Here is a 16,742-nt window from a genome sequence, read left to right on the forward strand (position 1 = left end):
CCATGGGGAGCTTGCTTCTGCCTGTCTCTCTCTATTTTCTCCCTGTGTCTCTCATGAATAAATAAATAAAATATTTTTTTAAAAAGTGCAATAAAAATGTACAAAAACTTAAACCAATATATCACAAAAAATATTTAAATGGACAGCACATGAAAAAGGTTCAACATCGTTTATCATTGGAAATACAAATGAAACCCACAAACGGATACCATGCCTGCTCACTAGAAGAGCCTAATAACAAAACAGAGTGGCTTTTAAAAAACAGCAGAACTAGGGGTGCCTGGCTGGCTCAAGTGGTAGAGCATACAACTCTTGATCTCAAGGTCGTGAGTTCAAGCCCTATGTTGGGAGTACAGATTACTTTAAAACACACACACACACACACGCACACACAAGAAGGCACCTGGGTGGCTCAGTCAGTTTAATGTCTGCCTTTGCCTCAGGTCATGGTCTCGGGGTCCTGGGACTGAACCCCATATCAGGCTCCCCACTCAGTGAGGAGTGTGGTTCTCTCTCTCCCCTTTCCCTCCACTTATGTTCATGTGCTCTCTCTCTCTCTCAAATAAATAAATAAATAAATAAATAAATAAATAAATAAATAAATAAATAAAACCTAAAAAAAAAAAACACATGAGAATGACTAAAACAGTCAGTCTTAAGGTTGCTAAGGTGTGGAGCAGCTGGAACTCCATTTTACTGATGGGAATTTAAAATGATAACAGGGAGTACCTGGGTGGCTCAGTAAGTTAAGCATTTGCCTTGGGCTCAGTCATGATCCCAGGGTCCTAGGATCAAGCCCCACAATTCCATTCCTAGCTTTCCCAAAGAAATAAAATGATGTATCCACAAAAGACCTGTACAAGAATGATTTTTTTAAAAAAGACTTACTTATTTATTCCAGAGAGAGAAAGTTTGCATTCTTCGAGTGGGAGAAGGGGAAAGGGAGAGAATATCAAGTAGACTCCCCACAGAGCCTGGGGATCCTGACCTAGGCTGGATATCATGACCTGAGCAGAAATCACCAGTTGAAGCTTAACTGACTAAGTCACCCAGGCACCTTGACATATACAAGAATGTTGTTAGCAACTTAATTCATAGTAATCCCAAAATGAAAATAACCAAAATCACTTTCAGTTGGAGGGTAGAAAAATCCTGGTATATTTATTTTTAAAAAGTACTATTTAACAATAGAAAGGAACACACTACTGCCACATGCAACAATGCAGACTATCTCAAAAACAGGTTGAGCAAAAGAAACCAAAACCAAAATTTACATACTTAATTTATGTGAAGTTCAAGAATAGACAGAGGTATCTATGATTATAGAAATTAGAAAGTGGTTACCTATGGGCTAGGAAGTGGAATTTGAGTGGAAGGATGTACAAGGAAACTGGAGATGGTTGAAATGTTCTATATCTTTGGTGATAGTTGCATCAGAGTATACGATTGTCAGAACTCTTAAGGTGATCATTTAAAATCTGTGCATTTTAATGTATGTAAACTATATTTTAATAAACAAACAAAAATATATTTGGGGTGGAATTCACTTTATATTCCGAAAAATATGAGGGTATGTGAAAGAATGATGGGAAACAGCCATGAAAACATTTCATTAGCGTCTTACTGAGGGTTACATTCAAGAGAGTTACAGAATAGTGTTATCTTTAATATTAAAATTATTATTTTAGGGATGCCTGAGTGGCATAGTCAGTTGTGTCTGACTCTTGGTTTTGGCTCGGGTCATGATCTCAGGGTTGTGGAATTGCGCCTTGCTTCGGGCTCTGTTCTCAGCGCAGAGTCTGCTTAAAGATTCTCTCTCGGGACAGCCCCGGTGGCGCAGCGGTTTAGCACCGCCTGCAGCCCAGGGAGTGATCCTGGAGACCCTGGATCAAGTCCCACATCGGGCTCTCTGCATGGAGCCTGCTTCTCCTCTGCCTGTGTCTCTGCCTCTCTCTCTCTCTCTGCATCTCTATGAATAAATGAATAAAATCTTAAAAAAAAAAAAAAAGATTCTCTCTCCCTCTGCCCTTCCCCTCACTAAAAAATAAATAAATAAATCTTTAAAAAATAATATTTAAACATTTTTAAATTGCAGAACAATAATGAATATAAATAGAAATACCAGTGTCTCAACTTTTTTAGCCAATGTTTTCTTTTTTCATTAAATTTTTTTATGAGTAAAATTTATATATTGTAAAATCCACAGATCTTTAAAAAAACAAACAACAAAAAAACCCCCAAAATCCACAGATCTTGAGTGTACAATCCAATGAGTTTTAATAAATGTATACCCCTGTGTATCAAACACCCAGTCAAGAAATAGAACATTTCTATCACCATAGATCTAATATATTGGTTATAGTTTTTCTCTGCTATCTCTGTAAGATCACTGAGATTAGTGCAAAATACTTTTGTTTCCATAACTATCATTACAAATAATAGCAACGAAACCCCAGCATTATTAGAACCATGAAGGATGATAATCATAGTAGCTGATAAGAAGTTAGTTGATCTCTAGGGCTGTTCTAAGAACCCTAGGTCCAAATTGTGAAAAGTACCTGAGACAGCTAGTATTTAGAGTGTTATAATATAAATTCCTTAATAGTACTAATAATGGATAATAATATCTTAGGTAATACATTCCAGTGACCTAATTAACCAGTGTGAAGGTTATAAAGAATTATCTCCCTTTAGTTGCCTTAATTTTTCTTTTGTTTCTGGTTGTCCAAATATCTGTAGTACCTGTGTTTTAAATATTTCAGTGATAACATAGGATAGTACTTCATAATAATAATAGCAGACCTTTTCCATCGTATTTCACCCCAAAAAAACCCTTAGTACTTTCTAGACTGTTTATAATAGCTAAAAATCAATGAAAAATAGGCACCTTTTTTGTAGAATGTGCTTTAAACAAAGTGACAAAGCAAGCTACAATTTGTGAAAGATACTAAAGGAAAATGTCATCTATATTTGAAATTATGAAGCGAACATTCATTTCTTTTTTTTAGAAAAATCAATGCCCAAAATTTAGTTTTGCTAATATACAAGATTTGAACTCTTTATAAAAGTACAGTGATATTTGGGCTGATCATAGAATCCTTTTTTAATAATGACATTAAATACCTCTAAGGAGTCACTAAATATTACAGGCAGTTATAAATTACTATAGAATTGTGACTTACTGATTTTCCTTTCCCTAATTTTATTCACATCCTGAATTCCTTCCCTTCTCTGGCCAAATCTAGTCTTCTCACCTTTTCTTCCTCTGTTTTCTAAGGATCTGGGAGCTAGTACTCATTGCTAAGTGGAAAGAAGGCTGGACTTCTCAATTAGTAGCTCACTCCTCCCTGAAATCCCAATTTTAACTGTTCCTGCTGTGGATTACATAAGTTCTAGGATCATTTTTAAGCATCTTTGGGGTTTTAAAGTTAGAGGACCTTGATAAAACTTTGAGGGGAAAAATCTTAGAGAAGTAAGATTATGCCTTTTTGTATATCAGTAGCCAGATACATAAAAATGTGTTATTTACTAAAGAACATATAGTAGGATAGTGGGGGAAGGTAGATTTTCATTTATCCCTCTTTGTATAGTCATTGTAGACACATATTTTTCCTTTTAACCAACACAGGTGGCCAAAAATAGAAAGCAGAAGAGAAGCCTCAGTATTTTTTCTCTCCCCGCCGCCCCCCCCATGAAGGCTCAGTATTTTAAGGTGAAGGGGGAAAAATACACACACATGTGTGCACACGCAGACTTATGAAAGCTAGAAAATGGCTTTCAAAGAAAAATGTATGATCTATAGTTGTAATGTTTAGATATCTGGCAATTGAAAAAATAATTTTTTGGTAAAATAGGAAAACAGATTGACATAAATGTACATTAGTGTAGTGACTTTCATTTCTTGTACATACACAGTGAAATAGTTCTGGGCAATAAATTCTTGGAAAGGTAGGGTAGGATTGGATAAATGTCATAGTTTATGACTGAATACATATAAACAGGTGAGAACTCAAGATGGAGAGGTAATAATAACCCCTGATAAAGAGACTTAAAACCTTTTCACCCTACAAAAAGATTGCTTTAGAGTTAGAACTTGATATTACAGTTTGATTTTTAAAAAAGATGTTGGTTATATTTGTGGCTACTATGGATACATAAAATAAAGAATGGAAAGCCTTCTGTTTCCCCAATATAAAAAAGTATTTATCATTTAAAACCTTAACTGTAAAAAAAAAATTGATGCTATAGATTCTAGAACTAATATCAAGATTATTGTAAAAGGTGACACAGCCACTATTTCTGCCAGGGTGTTTTAGAAATAAAGAATCATTGACAGTGGAGAATTATATAACAATTTCAAGTCAGCTACCAAACTAAAGTTTAATTCTACAACGTTGGCAACTTCATAAGCCATCAGACCCTTTTTTTAATCCCCCAAATCCAGCCTGGTAGCACTTCTAGATTTCAGGTTTTCACACCTTTTATTTCTGCTTATCTAAGCCTCACCCTTCCTCCTCACAAGAATCCTTCTATAAGATTATTACAGCCCACTTTGATTTTCCCTTTCCTCTCAATTTTTGTAGCACTCATACTACTATTAGATCTCTTCTCTGCTGTTTACGAGGCCAGAACAATTTGTTCTCTTTCTTTGTACACATTAGTTAGCAAGTGCTGGGTGATTAGTAAGCATTACAGAAAATAGTTTAAAAGGAATTCAGAACAGCAAGCAATTAATAGTGTGATAAATGGTGTTTGGAGGAATTGGATCATAAATGGGACCTAAACTAAAGTAAGATTTGATCCTGGTAAAGAAAGAAAAGGCATTCTAGCCTAGGATCACAGAATGAGCTGAGGCCGAAGTGTGCATATCTAAGTGACTGGGACTACAGGTGTCATTTCATATTAGATTAATTAACTAATGAACAAATGAATGAATTCAGAGTAGGGTGGCTTGGCCAAGGTTACTGGACTATTCCTTTTAAATTTTTTTTTTTTAAGTTTTTTATTTATTTATGATAGGCACACAGTGAGAGAGAGAGAGGCAGAGACACAGGCAGAGGGAGAAGCAGGCTCCATGCACCGGGAGCCTGACGTGGGATTCGATCCCGGGTCTCCAGGATCGCGCCCTGGGCCAAAGGCAGGCGCCAAACCGCTGCGCCACCCAGGGATCCCTGGACTATTCCTTTTACATCATTCATTCATCACACATTTTTTACTTTTAGGGTACAAGATGAAGAAATATTTATTTTCAGGAATTCAAATTTTAATGGGGCAGACAGAAATATAAAAACTATTAAAATAATTTTTAATTTTATTGAAGACAGTAGTTTCCAATAAGAGGTATGCACAAGGTGTGTAGGAACACGGAGGAGAAAGCTGCAGAGAGAATAGGGGGATATCCTGAAGGAAAGGCCAAATTTTCAAGGGCTTTAAATGTCATACTCCATCATTTGAACATTATTTTGGTTATTCTTGAGACAAGTCACTGTGTCAGAGCAACTTTATGAACGTTTAAGAAAGCACTTACCCTTCCTAGGATTTCCTTGTGGGTTTTACTAAGAAACTTCTGAGAGTTTTCTTGGCCTGGCTCCATAATTATACTTCAGGTTTAGCAGACAGCAAAAGTCAAGATAAAACTGGAAGAGTCAGCATCTCTAAACTGTTTGGAAATACCATCTCAGAAGGTAGTAAACCTTTAATATTATATTTTCACAAATATCAAATTGAGATGCCCTAATTAGTGTGGAGAGCTGAAATATCTACAAAGTGATATTTGAGTTTATTTACAAAGGTGATAATTGAGTACATTTAAAATCTGAAAAGAAAGAGCAAGGAAAATAATACTGGTTTGAATTTTGCAAGTTTTAAAAGCATTCTCAAAGAACTAAACATAAGTATTTTTGTCTCAAATATTTATTTTCAGTCATTTAATTCTTCAAAAATCACAAGGAAGAAAAGTATTAGAACTTATTCTCCAACAACTGGAACTTGTCAAATGAGCCCATTTGGTGCTTCTGCAAGCTCTGAAGAACAAGAGCACAAAAATGAACCATCAAACGGTTAGTTGAACATTCTTTTCCATTTATTGTAATATTTTTCTAGTTATTGGTTAAATCAGAATTTTTATTTAATAATCTATGGATCTTGCAGCTTATTTTTTTCTTTTTTCTTAAGGAATTTGATGTAAAGAAGGCTAGAATATAGGTGCTACTTTGGATATAAATGTAAACTTTCTAGGTACTTATTTTAAAATGCTACTGCAGACTTTGTTCTCTTACTATCCCATCCATTAAATAGAAATTATGGTCTGACTGCCTTCAGCTACTATCAATTATAATGGTTACAGATATACCCCTTAACAAGCTATCCATCATGTGCATAAATTGAAGAGCATATAATTCAGGTACTGCTGTACTACAGTTTAAGAGAGATACTTCTAAATGTTATTTTTATTCATGTTGTCCATTTAGTTTTATCCACATTTCGTTTATCTTTATATAGCCTGCTTTTATTATATTTCATTACCTTCTTTTCTTTTACTATTTTAAATACATTTGCAAAAAACTTACAGTTTTCCACTAAAGAATAACCTAATTTTAATATGAAATTGTTTATTTAAAAATATTGTTAGTTTAATTTAATATATATTTCTTATTCTCTGGTAGTTTATTGCTAAAATATTTATTTAAAAGATATATGAATCTAGATTTCATAGATTTAATTTTTAATATTATAAAAGGTCATGAATCATTGACATGTCAAGTTTCTATAATATAAAATTCTAAGTAGGCTCAAATTTAATAAAATATATTTTAGATGTGCTGTGATTAGCCTAATTCATATTTTATTGTTTAACATTTATTGAGTGCTAAGAATATACTAGAAGCTACACAGAAACAAAGAAATCTCATTTTACCTAATTTGTTGTAATGAAACCCATAATGAGATCTTAAACTTTTGAATGACTTTTATTTTACTTTAATCAAATGCTTTTTATCTTACAGCTATTACTATTAGGTTTGCTTTCACAAAAATGTATGAAGATGTATACATTTTCTTCAAGCTCTATCTGTTTTTAATACACTTAATATATCCTTTGTTTAAAATTAAAAATTAGTGCCTTAGAGATGGCACATCTCTATACTGAAATATGAATAGATTTTAAGTGGATACGTACTTGATTTCCATATTGAAATTAAATATGGACTTAAGGGAACATTCCTTTTGCCCATAAAAAGATTAGTCACATGATCCCGGTTGACATTTAAGTGGATAATTATACATATTATTGTACTAAGTAAGCTCTTTTTTAAAAAGTCATATAGCAAGGGTTCCTGGGGTGCTGGTAATATTCTATTTTTTAACTTATATAGTGGTTACACTGGTTCATTAAACTATATATATATGTTTCATACACTCTGATATATATGTCTCACATACAAAAGTCTCAACATAGAATTCTCTAGGATCTTATATCACATTATGTCACTTGTAATCATTACATTGCTTGTCCTAATATTTCATCTTGTACATGTTTAGAAATAAGAAAGCCTGATTCTTATGAAATAATTTAAGTTCCAAATGATCTCATAACTTCTATTAACAATTCTCAGTTTTTAAATATTGTACAAACATAAGGTGCAACTGAAATAAGCACTTTTATTTAAATAGCATTTTCAAGGGCATTTTAGGTCCAATTCACTTCCCATTACACTTAGGATATAATTTAAAACCATATCATGACTTTTAAGGCCATACATCATCAAATACCTGACCATCTCGTCTGTCTCATTTTCTGTTACCCTTCCCATGTTTACACTACTTTAATAACTCTTACTTTCTTGCTATTCATCAATCATGTTAAACTCCTTCCTGCCACAAGGTCATTGCACTTGAAGGTCTCTCAATCTATATTCCTTCTGGAATTCTCTTTTTCTAGGTATTTATATGTACTTTCTATATACATTTGAACTGTGTACTATGTGAACAGGTGACTTAGTATTAAATTTAAATACATTCGTATTTATAAAAGAAAGAAAAATCTATTTCTATGTCTTCCCTCTACTTAGAGTCTATATGTGGGCCAAAAATGAGGTGAGTGATTCCAGTTCATACATTTGAGATATATATTTATTTACTTATCGTCATATATGTTTCTCATTGTTATATATGTTTGTATGTGTATCATTATATTGCTGCCCTCCCCTACCCCTTATCAAATTTCTCCAAACTATTATGCTTTTCAGTAAAGAGGAAGGATGCATCAGACTTATTAATAACTAGAGTAGAAGGATAAACAATAAATTTGCATAGTCAAAGAGAGTATTAGAGAATTAGACAATAGATTAGATCTGTAGAAATCATCCAGACTGTAGCAATGTAATAACATAGAGAGATAAAGAAATGGAGAATATGATAAAATCATAAAGAGAAATGATGAGTAGAATAAGAAGCTCCAACATATGTCAAATAGGAGTTCCACGAGGAAGAAATAGGGAGAATGGGCTGAGGCAGTATTCTAAGATAAAAGGACTATCAATTTTTCATAATCTCAATTTCACAGTTAAGGAAAGATGAGAATTTCCAGGTTGGAATAGCATACTTAGTCTCAGCAGGATGAATGAAAATAAATCCACACCTAGTCATATCACAGTAAAACTATAAACTATGAAAGACAAAGAAAATTTTAAAGGCCACCAGAGAAAAGACATATAACCTACAAGGGAATGACAGACTAATAGTGAATTTCTCATCTGTGTCAACAGATTCCAGCAGGAAGTGGAATAATACCAACTAAAAATCACAACTGATTTTTTTTTGCTGTTCAGGAAGTGAAGATGAAATAAATAAAGATTTTTTTCAGACAGAGTCTGAGAGAATTTACCATTCATAGATACTCCTTGAAGGGACTACTAAAAAACGAACCTCATATAAGTAAACTGAGCCTCAGGTAAAGGAATGGAATACAAAGAGCAATGGTGAAGAAAATAAATTAGCAAACATGTTAGTAAATTTAATTTAAAATCTAATTATAGGGACACCTGGGTGGCTCAACGTTTGAGTGTCCGCCTTCGACCCAGGGCTTGATCCTGGAGTCCCGGGATCGACTCCCACATCAGCGTACTTGCATGGAGCCTGCTTCTCTCTCTGCCTATGTCTCTGCCTCTCGCTCTGTCTCTCATGAATAAATAAATAAAATCTTAAAAAAAAAAAAAGTCTAATTACAGAAATGTGACTACAAATTCTGCTGACTATAAAGCAAAAGACAAACAATTTGAGATGGGATTAAAAGCAAATAGGCTGTAATGGCATGGAATATTGATGAGGGAACAGAAAGGAGCTAAAGTGTTTTAAGATTCTTATAATCTTTAGAGAAAAGAGTATCTGTTAATTGACTTTGTAATTTTTTTTTAATTTACTTGCCTGTAAAAAATGGGGAAAATAATAATATCTGACTCAGAATTCTTGTGAGAATTAAATAAAGTAATATATAGAAAGCACTCAGAACAGTGCCTGGCGTGTAGTAGGCTTCCAATACATATTTCCGCTGTTTTTATTGATATCATTATTACTTAGTCTTTAAAAAAAGACATAGGATAATTAAATGTAAAGGGAGAGAAAAAATATGTATTAGCTTTAAAAAAATAAAGAATAGCTGGTGTAAGAATATTGGTATAGACCAAAATAGACTTTAAGGCAAAAAGCCTTATTGAAGATGATAGGAATCTTTACCTAGTGAGAGAAGGAAAGAGTCACTACCAGAAAAAAAAATCCTGAAACTATGTGCATCTAAAACAAAAATAAAACCTAATGAAATAGGGCCAGATTACAAAGAGAGACTCACAGATCCCTAGTTTATAGAAAATGTTAAAGTACCTCTTCAAAAACTGATGAAATAGATAAAACCTTAAGAAGGCTATAAACAATTTGAACACAGCTAAGCAAACGTGATCTAATGAGCTGTGGTCAAACAAGTCTGATACCCAGCACGTGATAAAGCATGACCTAGAACTTTTACAAAACTATAACCAGTTTGCAATCACAAAGAAGTCTCAACATACTAAAATTGCTGTCACATTCTCAACCAAAATTCTGTGCAATTAGGAATCAGCAATAAGGGCAGCCCCGGTGGCGCAGCGGTTTAGCGTCGCCTGCAGCCCGGGGTGTGTGATCCTGGAGACCCAGGATCGAGTCCCGCATCGGGCTTCCAGCATGGAGCCTGCTTCTCCTTCTGCCTGTGTCTCTGCCTCTCTATTCGCTCTCTCTGAATGAATAAATAAATAAATATTTAAAAAAAAAAAAAACAAAAGGAATCAGCAATAAAAAGGCAGCCCTGGGATCCCTGGGTGGCGCAGCGGTTTGGCGCCTGCCTTTGGCCCAGGGCGCGATCCTGGAGACCCCGGATCAAATCCCACATCAGGCTCCCGGTGCATGGAGCCTGCTTCTCCCTCTGCCTATGTCTCTGCCTCTCTCTCTCTCTCTTTCTCTCTCTCTCTGTGACTATCATAAATAAATAAAAATTAAAAAAAAATTAAAAAAGGCAGCCCTCTAAAAATTTTAGCCCACAAGTTTGGAAACCTAGAGCCTTCTAAATAATCCATTGTTCAGAAAAATCAAAATGGAAAATATAAAATATTTAGAATTGATTGATAATGACAGCAGAAAACACAGGAAAACTTTACACCTAAACACTGCATTATACTAAAAGAGTTCTTAGTGGAAACTTTATGCTTATAAATGCATGTATTTAGAAAGGAATAATGATTGAAAACAAATAAGCCAAGCATTCAGTTTAGAAGGATGGAAAAAGAATAGAACAAATCCCACAAAATACAAGAAAGGAAATAAAAGATATAAAGAGAAAATATTAAATAGAAAACAAGGCAATGATAAAGTAACAAAATCAAAACCAGATTCTTTGAAAAGACTAACCAAATGGTAGACCTCTGGCAAGATTGATCTCTTTTTAAGTGAGAGAAGGAACAGACAATATGTATTTCTAAGGAACTGATAAATTACTATGAGTTTAAATATATGATGAGCAGTTAGATATATGAGCCAAATGCTTCTTAATGTGGTCCACAATCTAATTTGGGTGAAAGATTTTAAAACTTACCATTCTGCTTCTTAAATATTAATGTTTTAGTAGCTAAAAAGCAATTCCAATTTTCTCATTGATACCTTTCTATTCAATAATATAGGTAATATTTTAAGAATATTACATTTCTTCCATAGGATCAATAAAGGTATTGAATTTTAAAAAAAGGAACCATTAACATTGTTATTTTTCATGAATTGATCCTCTAAAGAGATTCTTCACTCTCCACTCTTGTTTAAAAATAATAACTTAGTTAATTAAAAGAATATATGATTTTGGGATCCCTAAGTGGTGCAGTTGGTTGAACATCAGACTCTTGGTTTCTTCCTTGATTTCATTTCATTCTATCAGCAACTTTATCTCCCAATAACTCTTTTTAGAAAAAAATTACTAACCAGTGTTTAATACATTAGACAAATCACGTGAACCTCTCTGAGTCAAGGTTTTCCTCAACTCATAATTTTTGGTTTGGGACCAAATGATGCCTAAGATGCATACCCGCTATAAACTATATGTGTCTAGAAGCAGCATCATACCAGCCTAAACCTGTTTAAAGAAGCATAGCATCCTGCTTAAGAAAACAATCTTAGTAGCCAGATGACTGGCATTAGATCCTGACTCTGCCGCTTACTATCTTTAGGGCTTGGGTAAGTTATGTGGCTATTCTGTGCCCTATGTTTCCTCATCTGTAAAATGGGAATAAGAGTGACCAATTCAGTGCACCTCGGTGGCTCAGTGGTTAAACATCTGCCTTTGGCTCAGGTTGTAATCCCAGGATCCTGGGATGAAGTCCAGCATCAGGCTCCCCGCAGGGAGCCTGCCTCTCCCTCTGCCTGTGTCTCTGCCTCTCTCTCTCTCTCTCTCTCTCTCTCTCTCTCTCTGTGTCTATCATGAATAAATAAATAAAATATTTAAAAATATATATTTTCTGTTCTCTGATATTCATAATATCACTAAGTTGGTTCAGAAACTGATTAACAATAATTTCCCTCATTGTTACTTTGGATCTTATGGCTTCTCTCCAAAAACAAAAAAAAAACCAAAAAAATAAAAACACCCAAAAATCAAAACCAGTATCATAACTAAATTATTCAAAATAGTTTTTAATTCTAAAAAGAGAAAAACTTGTGCTTTAGAAATTTAGCCAAAGTACTAGTTACCACTCTTGTTTATTAACTTTCCATTATTTGACTCGTCTACATCCTTAAATTCCAATAGTAAGAGTTTATTTAACAAAGGATTAAAGGGAAAAACAGTAACAATATTTTATTGATGATTTTAAAGAACTCTGAGGAAAAAGTCTATTAAAATCCATTTCTCAAAAAATAAAATCAAGCTGGATATGAAATCCCATGATACACATGAAACCTTATTCTCAGAAAATCTTTGCCTAAAGGTTAATACTAATTTCCTGACTTTTGTGCTATGCTATTTGCATTCAATAAAGCTCCACAATTAAATATTAAAATATTTTGTTCCTTTAACTGTAATTAATTTTCACATTTTAGAACCATTAGTCAATAAAGTTAGGTGAGAAATAGTAAAAGAATGCTTTATTTGAATTTTCACCAGGTGTTCAATGCCTGCTGAAACATTTTTATTATTGTAAGGGGATCAGATATCTTGTCCTATAAAAAGTAATCAATAGCCTAATAGCATTAATCTCGATCTTCTCATGGAAGGACTTATATTTCTAATATACTTTCCAACTGTTAAATAGGAGTTTTAATATCTCTGAGAATAACATTTGGATCATTTAGCAGAGACTGGACTCTAATATATCATTAAGAGTATTCCAGTTACTGAGGTGCCTCAGTGGCTCAGTCAGTTAAGCATCTGACTGTTGATTTTGGCTCAGGTCATGGTCTCAGGGTTGTGAGACTGAGCCTTGCATTGAACTCTGTGGCTTAGGGTTCTCTTGCTCCCTCTCCCTCGGTCTCTCCTCCCCCACAATTAACATGTGATAAAGAGCTACACGTGAGCCAACGGTGGCGCTAAACCGCTGAGCCACCTGGGCTGCCCAGAAAATATACTTTAAATAAGCTTTTTCTCTAGTAATAGGTGCAAGTAAGAGTAATGGATTAAAAATTAAGTGAAGAAAAAAGTACAAACCAGCATTGGAAAAGTCTGTTCCAGACATTAATACGTTAATAAATTACATTTGAAAATTTAAAGAAATTGCCTTTGTGTTATCTGTGTACTCGGTACTCGGTTTCTGGTGTGTGTGTGTGTGTGTGTGTGTGTGTGTACTCGGTTTCATCTAAAAGTATTGGATCTTCCTGCTGTATTACATAGAGCTATACTATCCTATACATATACATATAGAGCATTTGAAATGTGGCTTATCTGATTTGAGATGTGCTGCAAGTTTAAAACACACCAGATATCAAAGGCCATGTGAAAAAGAGAATATGAATGACCTCATTAATAATTTTATATTATTATGTGTTAAAATATAGTATTTTGAGTATATGGGGTTAAATAATAAAAATTTATTTCACCTGTTTTTCCTTTGTGAAGAATAAGGACATTGAGTTAAGTAATAGTTCCTGTGCCAGTTGTTGAACAAATGGAACAACATGAAAATACAAAATGTAAGGAGGTTGTCACCAATGATGCATTTTAAAAAATTTTTTCTCTGGACTTTTTTTCATTAGTAGTAAAAAGTTTGGATTATTCATTCATTTGCTTGCTTATTCATTGAATAAACATTTACTAAAGGCCAGTACACATAAGCCATTAAGAAACTTTTTGCTAATATGTCCTCAAATACTTATTATACATCAAATTGTTTAAATTTTATGGTGTACTATAGTATGAAGTACAGTAGAACCAATGAAAGGGAGAGCTCATAAAACAATTATCTATTTGACCACCAGTAAGTGCAAACATATCCTACTAGAGCTATAAAATCAAATTTACATTTCAACCTCACACAGAGGATCTTTCCAAGAATTTACTAAGTCATTATGCATTTTTTCAATATGCATTTTAAAGTCAAGCACATTTATCAAATTTATTTTACCGTGACATCACTGGAAACTCACTATTTTGTAGATGTTAATATCACCGACTCCTTGTTAACTTTGAGGCAAAAAATAGGGGTGAAATAATACAAAGTGGAAACTTTAAGATGACATTTTTTATTAAAATATTTGATGAGGGATCCCTGGGTGGCGCAGCGGTTTAGCGCCTGCCTTTGGCCCAGGGCGCGATCCTGGAGACCCGGGATCGAATCCCACGTCGGGCTCCTGGTGCATGGAGCCTGCTTCTCCCTCTGCCTATGTCTCTGCCTCTCTCTCTCTCTCTCTCTCTCTCTCTGTGTGTGTGACTATCATAAATAAATAAAAATTTAAAAATATATATATTTGATGAAAGTATCCTTTATCTAGTAAAGATTTTTTTCTGTATAAAGTCATCATGAATAAAAATTGGGATATTGGGAAATAAAAACAATAGCTATTGAAAAGTTGATAATAGTGATTCCCAAAGCAAATTCCAGGATACTTGTTATTTTCCTACTTCCCTTTCATTAGTCTACCCTTTTATTTTTTGTTTAAACTTTGGCAATCTAAATTCTATTTAGAATTTGACAAATTTCCCCTTAACTTTAAGTTCTTCTTTTTATTGCATATATATAGAAAAGAGGAAAAAACTGAACCACCTCAGTTTAACCAAAAGGAAGGAATCTACAACAAAAGACAATAATGAGTAAGTCTGTTGTTTTTGAAATCATAAATACATGTATCTTGAAAGAAAAGGATATTTCTTAAAGTGATAAATTAAGAGAAGTAATTTATTTGCAGAATTTTAAAAATACACCTGAGTTAAAACATTTTTTTTAAGAAGTAAAATATTTTGTGATGTGTTTTACAGTATTCATGTGATCATAATACATGGTATCTTAATGTTTTTTTAAGATTTCTTTCTTTAGGGCAGCCTGGGTAGCTCAGCGATTTAGCGCCACCTTCAGCCCAGGGCATGATCCTGGAGACCTGGGATCGAGTTCCTTGTTGGGCTCCCTGCATGGAGACTGCTTCTCCCTCTGCCTGTGTCTCTGCCTGTCTCTCTCTCTCTCTCATGAATAAATAAATAAAATCTTAAAAAAAAAAAAAAAGATTATTTGAGAAAGAGAAAAAGAAAGTTCAAGTGGGGTGAGGGGCAGAGGGAGGGGGAAGGAGAGAATCTCAAGCAGACTCCCCACTGAGCACTTAGCCCCCATGTAGGGCTCAATCTCACTACCCTGAGATGAAATTATGACCTGAGCGAAAACCAAAAGTCAGACACTGAAGTGACTGAGCCACTCAGAAGCCCCTGTGATATCTCAATTTTAATACTCATGAGTACAGTCTCCCAGCCCATGAATAAGAGACCAGCTTAAGATAAAACTGAAGAAAACACCTTTTCAGATTTTATATAGATGGAAAAGTAATCTATCATCTGGTAACATAGTGCCTAACAAATAGTTGGTTCAAGAGCTAGGAACACAGTGAAGCCAACAGAGTAAGAGATCCAGAGGAACTCAGGAGGCTTATATGCCAGTACCCACCTAATTTCATATTGGCCAGCCATTGCTGCCTTGAATGAAGATATTATCTATAAAAATCTACTTCCCATATATAATCTGGAAAGAATAGTGTATTTATTCATTGAGGCTGGAAAATTGAATTAAGCAGAACGGGGGTTAAATTTTCAAAGTAGTTCATATGTTCAGCTCATTTACCCTTTCAGCTATATTAACTGTTTGCCACACAATATGATGGATAGGTAAAGAAGAAAATAAAGTTTCTCCCATTGGGAACTTCTGGTCTTATGTTGTAAGTTAATATACCTTTCCAAACTTAGAAATAGGTTATGTGTTAGGTTTCAAATTTTTTAAAAATCAGAATGCATTTTTCATACAAATATTATTATAATTTATGGTTATAATGCCAGAATTCTCTTTCTCATAATATAGCTGAACTATAGTATTAATCAGTAGTAGTCTAGATTAAAATATATAAAAATTGAGTGCCATTTAGAGTACAACAGGGACAAAGGGAAGAGTTTCTCAAAGAAATTTCCTTTTGACATCTTCTATATCATCATACCCCCTTTATCTACTTTTACTAGATACTTTTCCTAGCCACATTTCCCTCAACTCCAGATATTTTCATGCACCCTGTCCCACTAATATTTTTGTTGTAAATTACTACACCTTCCTTCCCTTAAGTAAAGTTCACATTTCTTCAATGAAGCCAATATCAACTAGATATTAAAAGGAAAGCATTCTTGGGGTGCCTGGGTGGTTCAGTTGGTTAGGTGTCCAGCCTTGGTTTCATCTCAGGTTATGATCTCCGGGTTATGAGACTGAGTTTGAGTCTGGTTGCCTCAGCACAGAGTCGACTTCAGATTCTCCCTCTCTCTCCCTCTATTTCTCCCCCCACTGGTTCTTGTTCTCCCTCTCTCTCTCTCTCTTTCAAATAAATAAATAAATAAATAAAAAAAAAAAAAAAAAAAAAAATCTCCCCCCCCCAAAAAAGGAAAGCATTCTTTTTAACTTATTAAATACATTTTAAAATTGGCATTCTATACACACAGAAAAATCTCAAATTGTACAAAAGGACATACAGGGAGAGCAAGTGACAAGTAACAATTTTTGAGG

The 16,742-nt window shown here is 34.0% G+C and overlaps 1 protein-coding gene across 14 annotated transcripts in view; it reads left to right on the top strand.

The window, feature by feature from the left end:
• Positions 1-16,742, top strand: part of LOC112647155 (integrin subunit beta 3 binding protein) — a 70,158-nt gene that overhangs the window by 30,736 nt on the left and 22,680 nt on the right. For all 14 annotated transcript variants that reach the window (XM_035715748.2, XM_025427921.3, XM_025427917.3 and 11 more), the window contains 2 exons: positions 5,924-6,059; positions 14,740-14,809. In XM_035715748.2, coding sequence (XP_035571641.1) covers positions 5,924-6,059; positions 14,740-14,809 — 206 coding nt within the window. The remainder of the gene's footprint in view (positions 1-5,923; positions 6,060-14,739; positions 14,810-16,742) is intronic.

This window comes from Canis lupus, chromosome 5, assembly GCF_003254725.2.
Source record: "Canis lupus dingo isolate Sandy chromosome 5, ASM325472v2, whole genome shotgun sequence".
Lineage (NCBI taxonomy): Eukaryota > Metazoa > Chordata > Mammalia > Carnivora > Canidae > Canis > Canis lupus.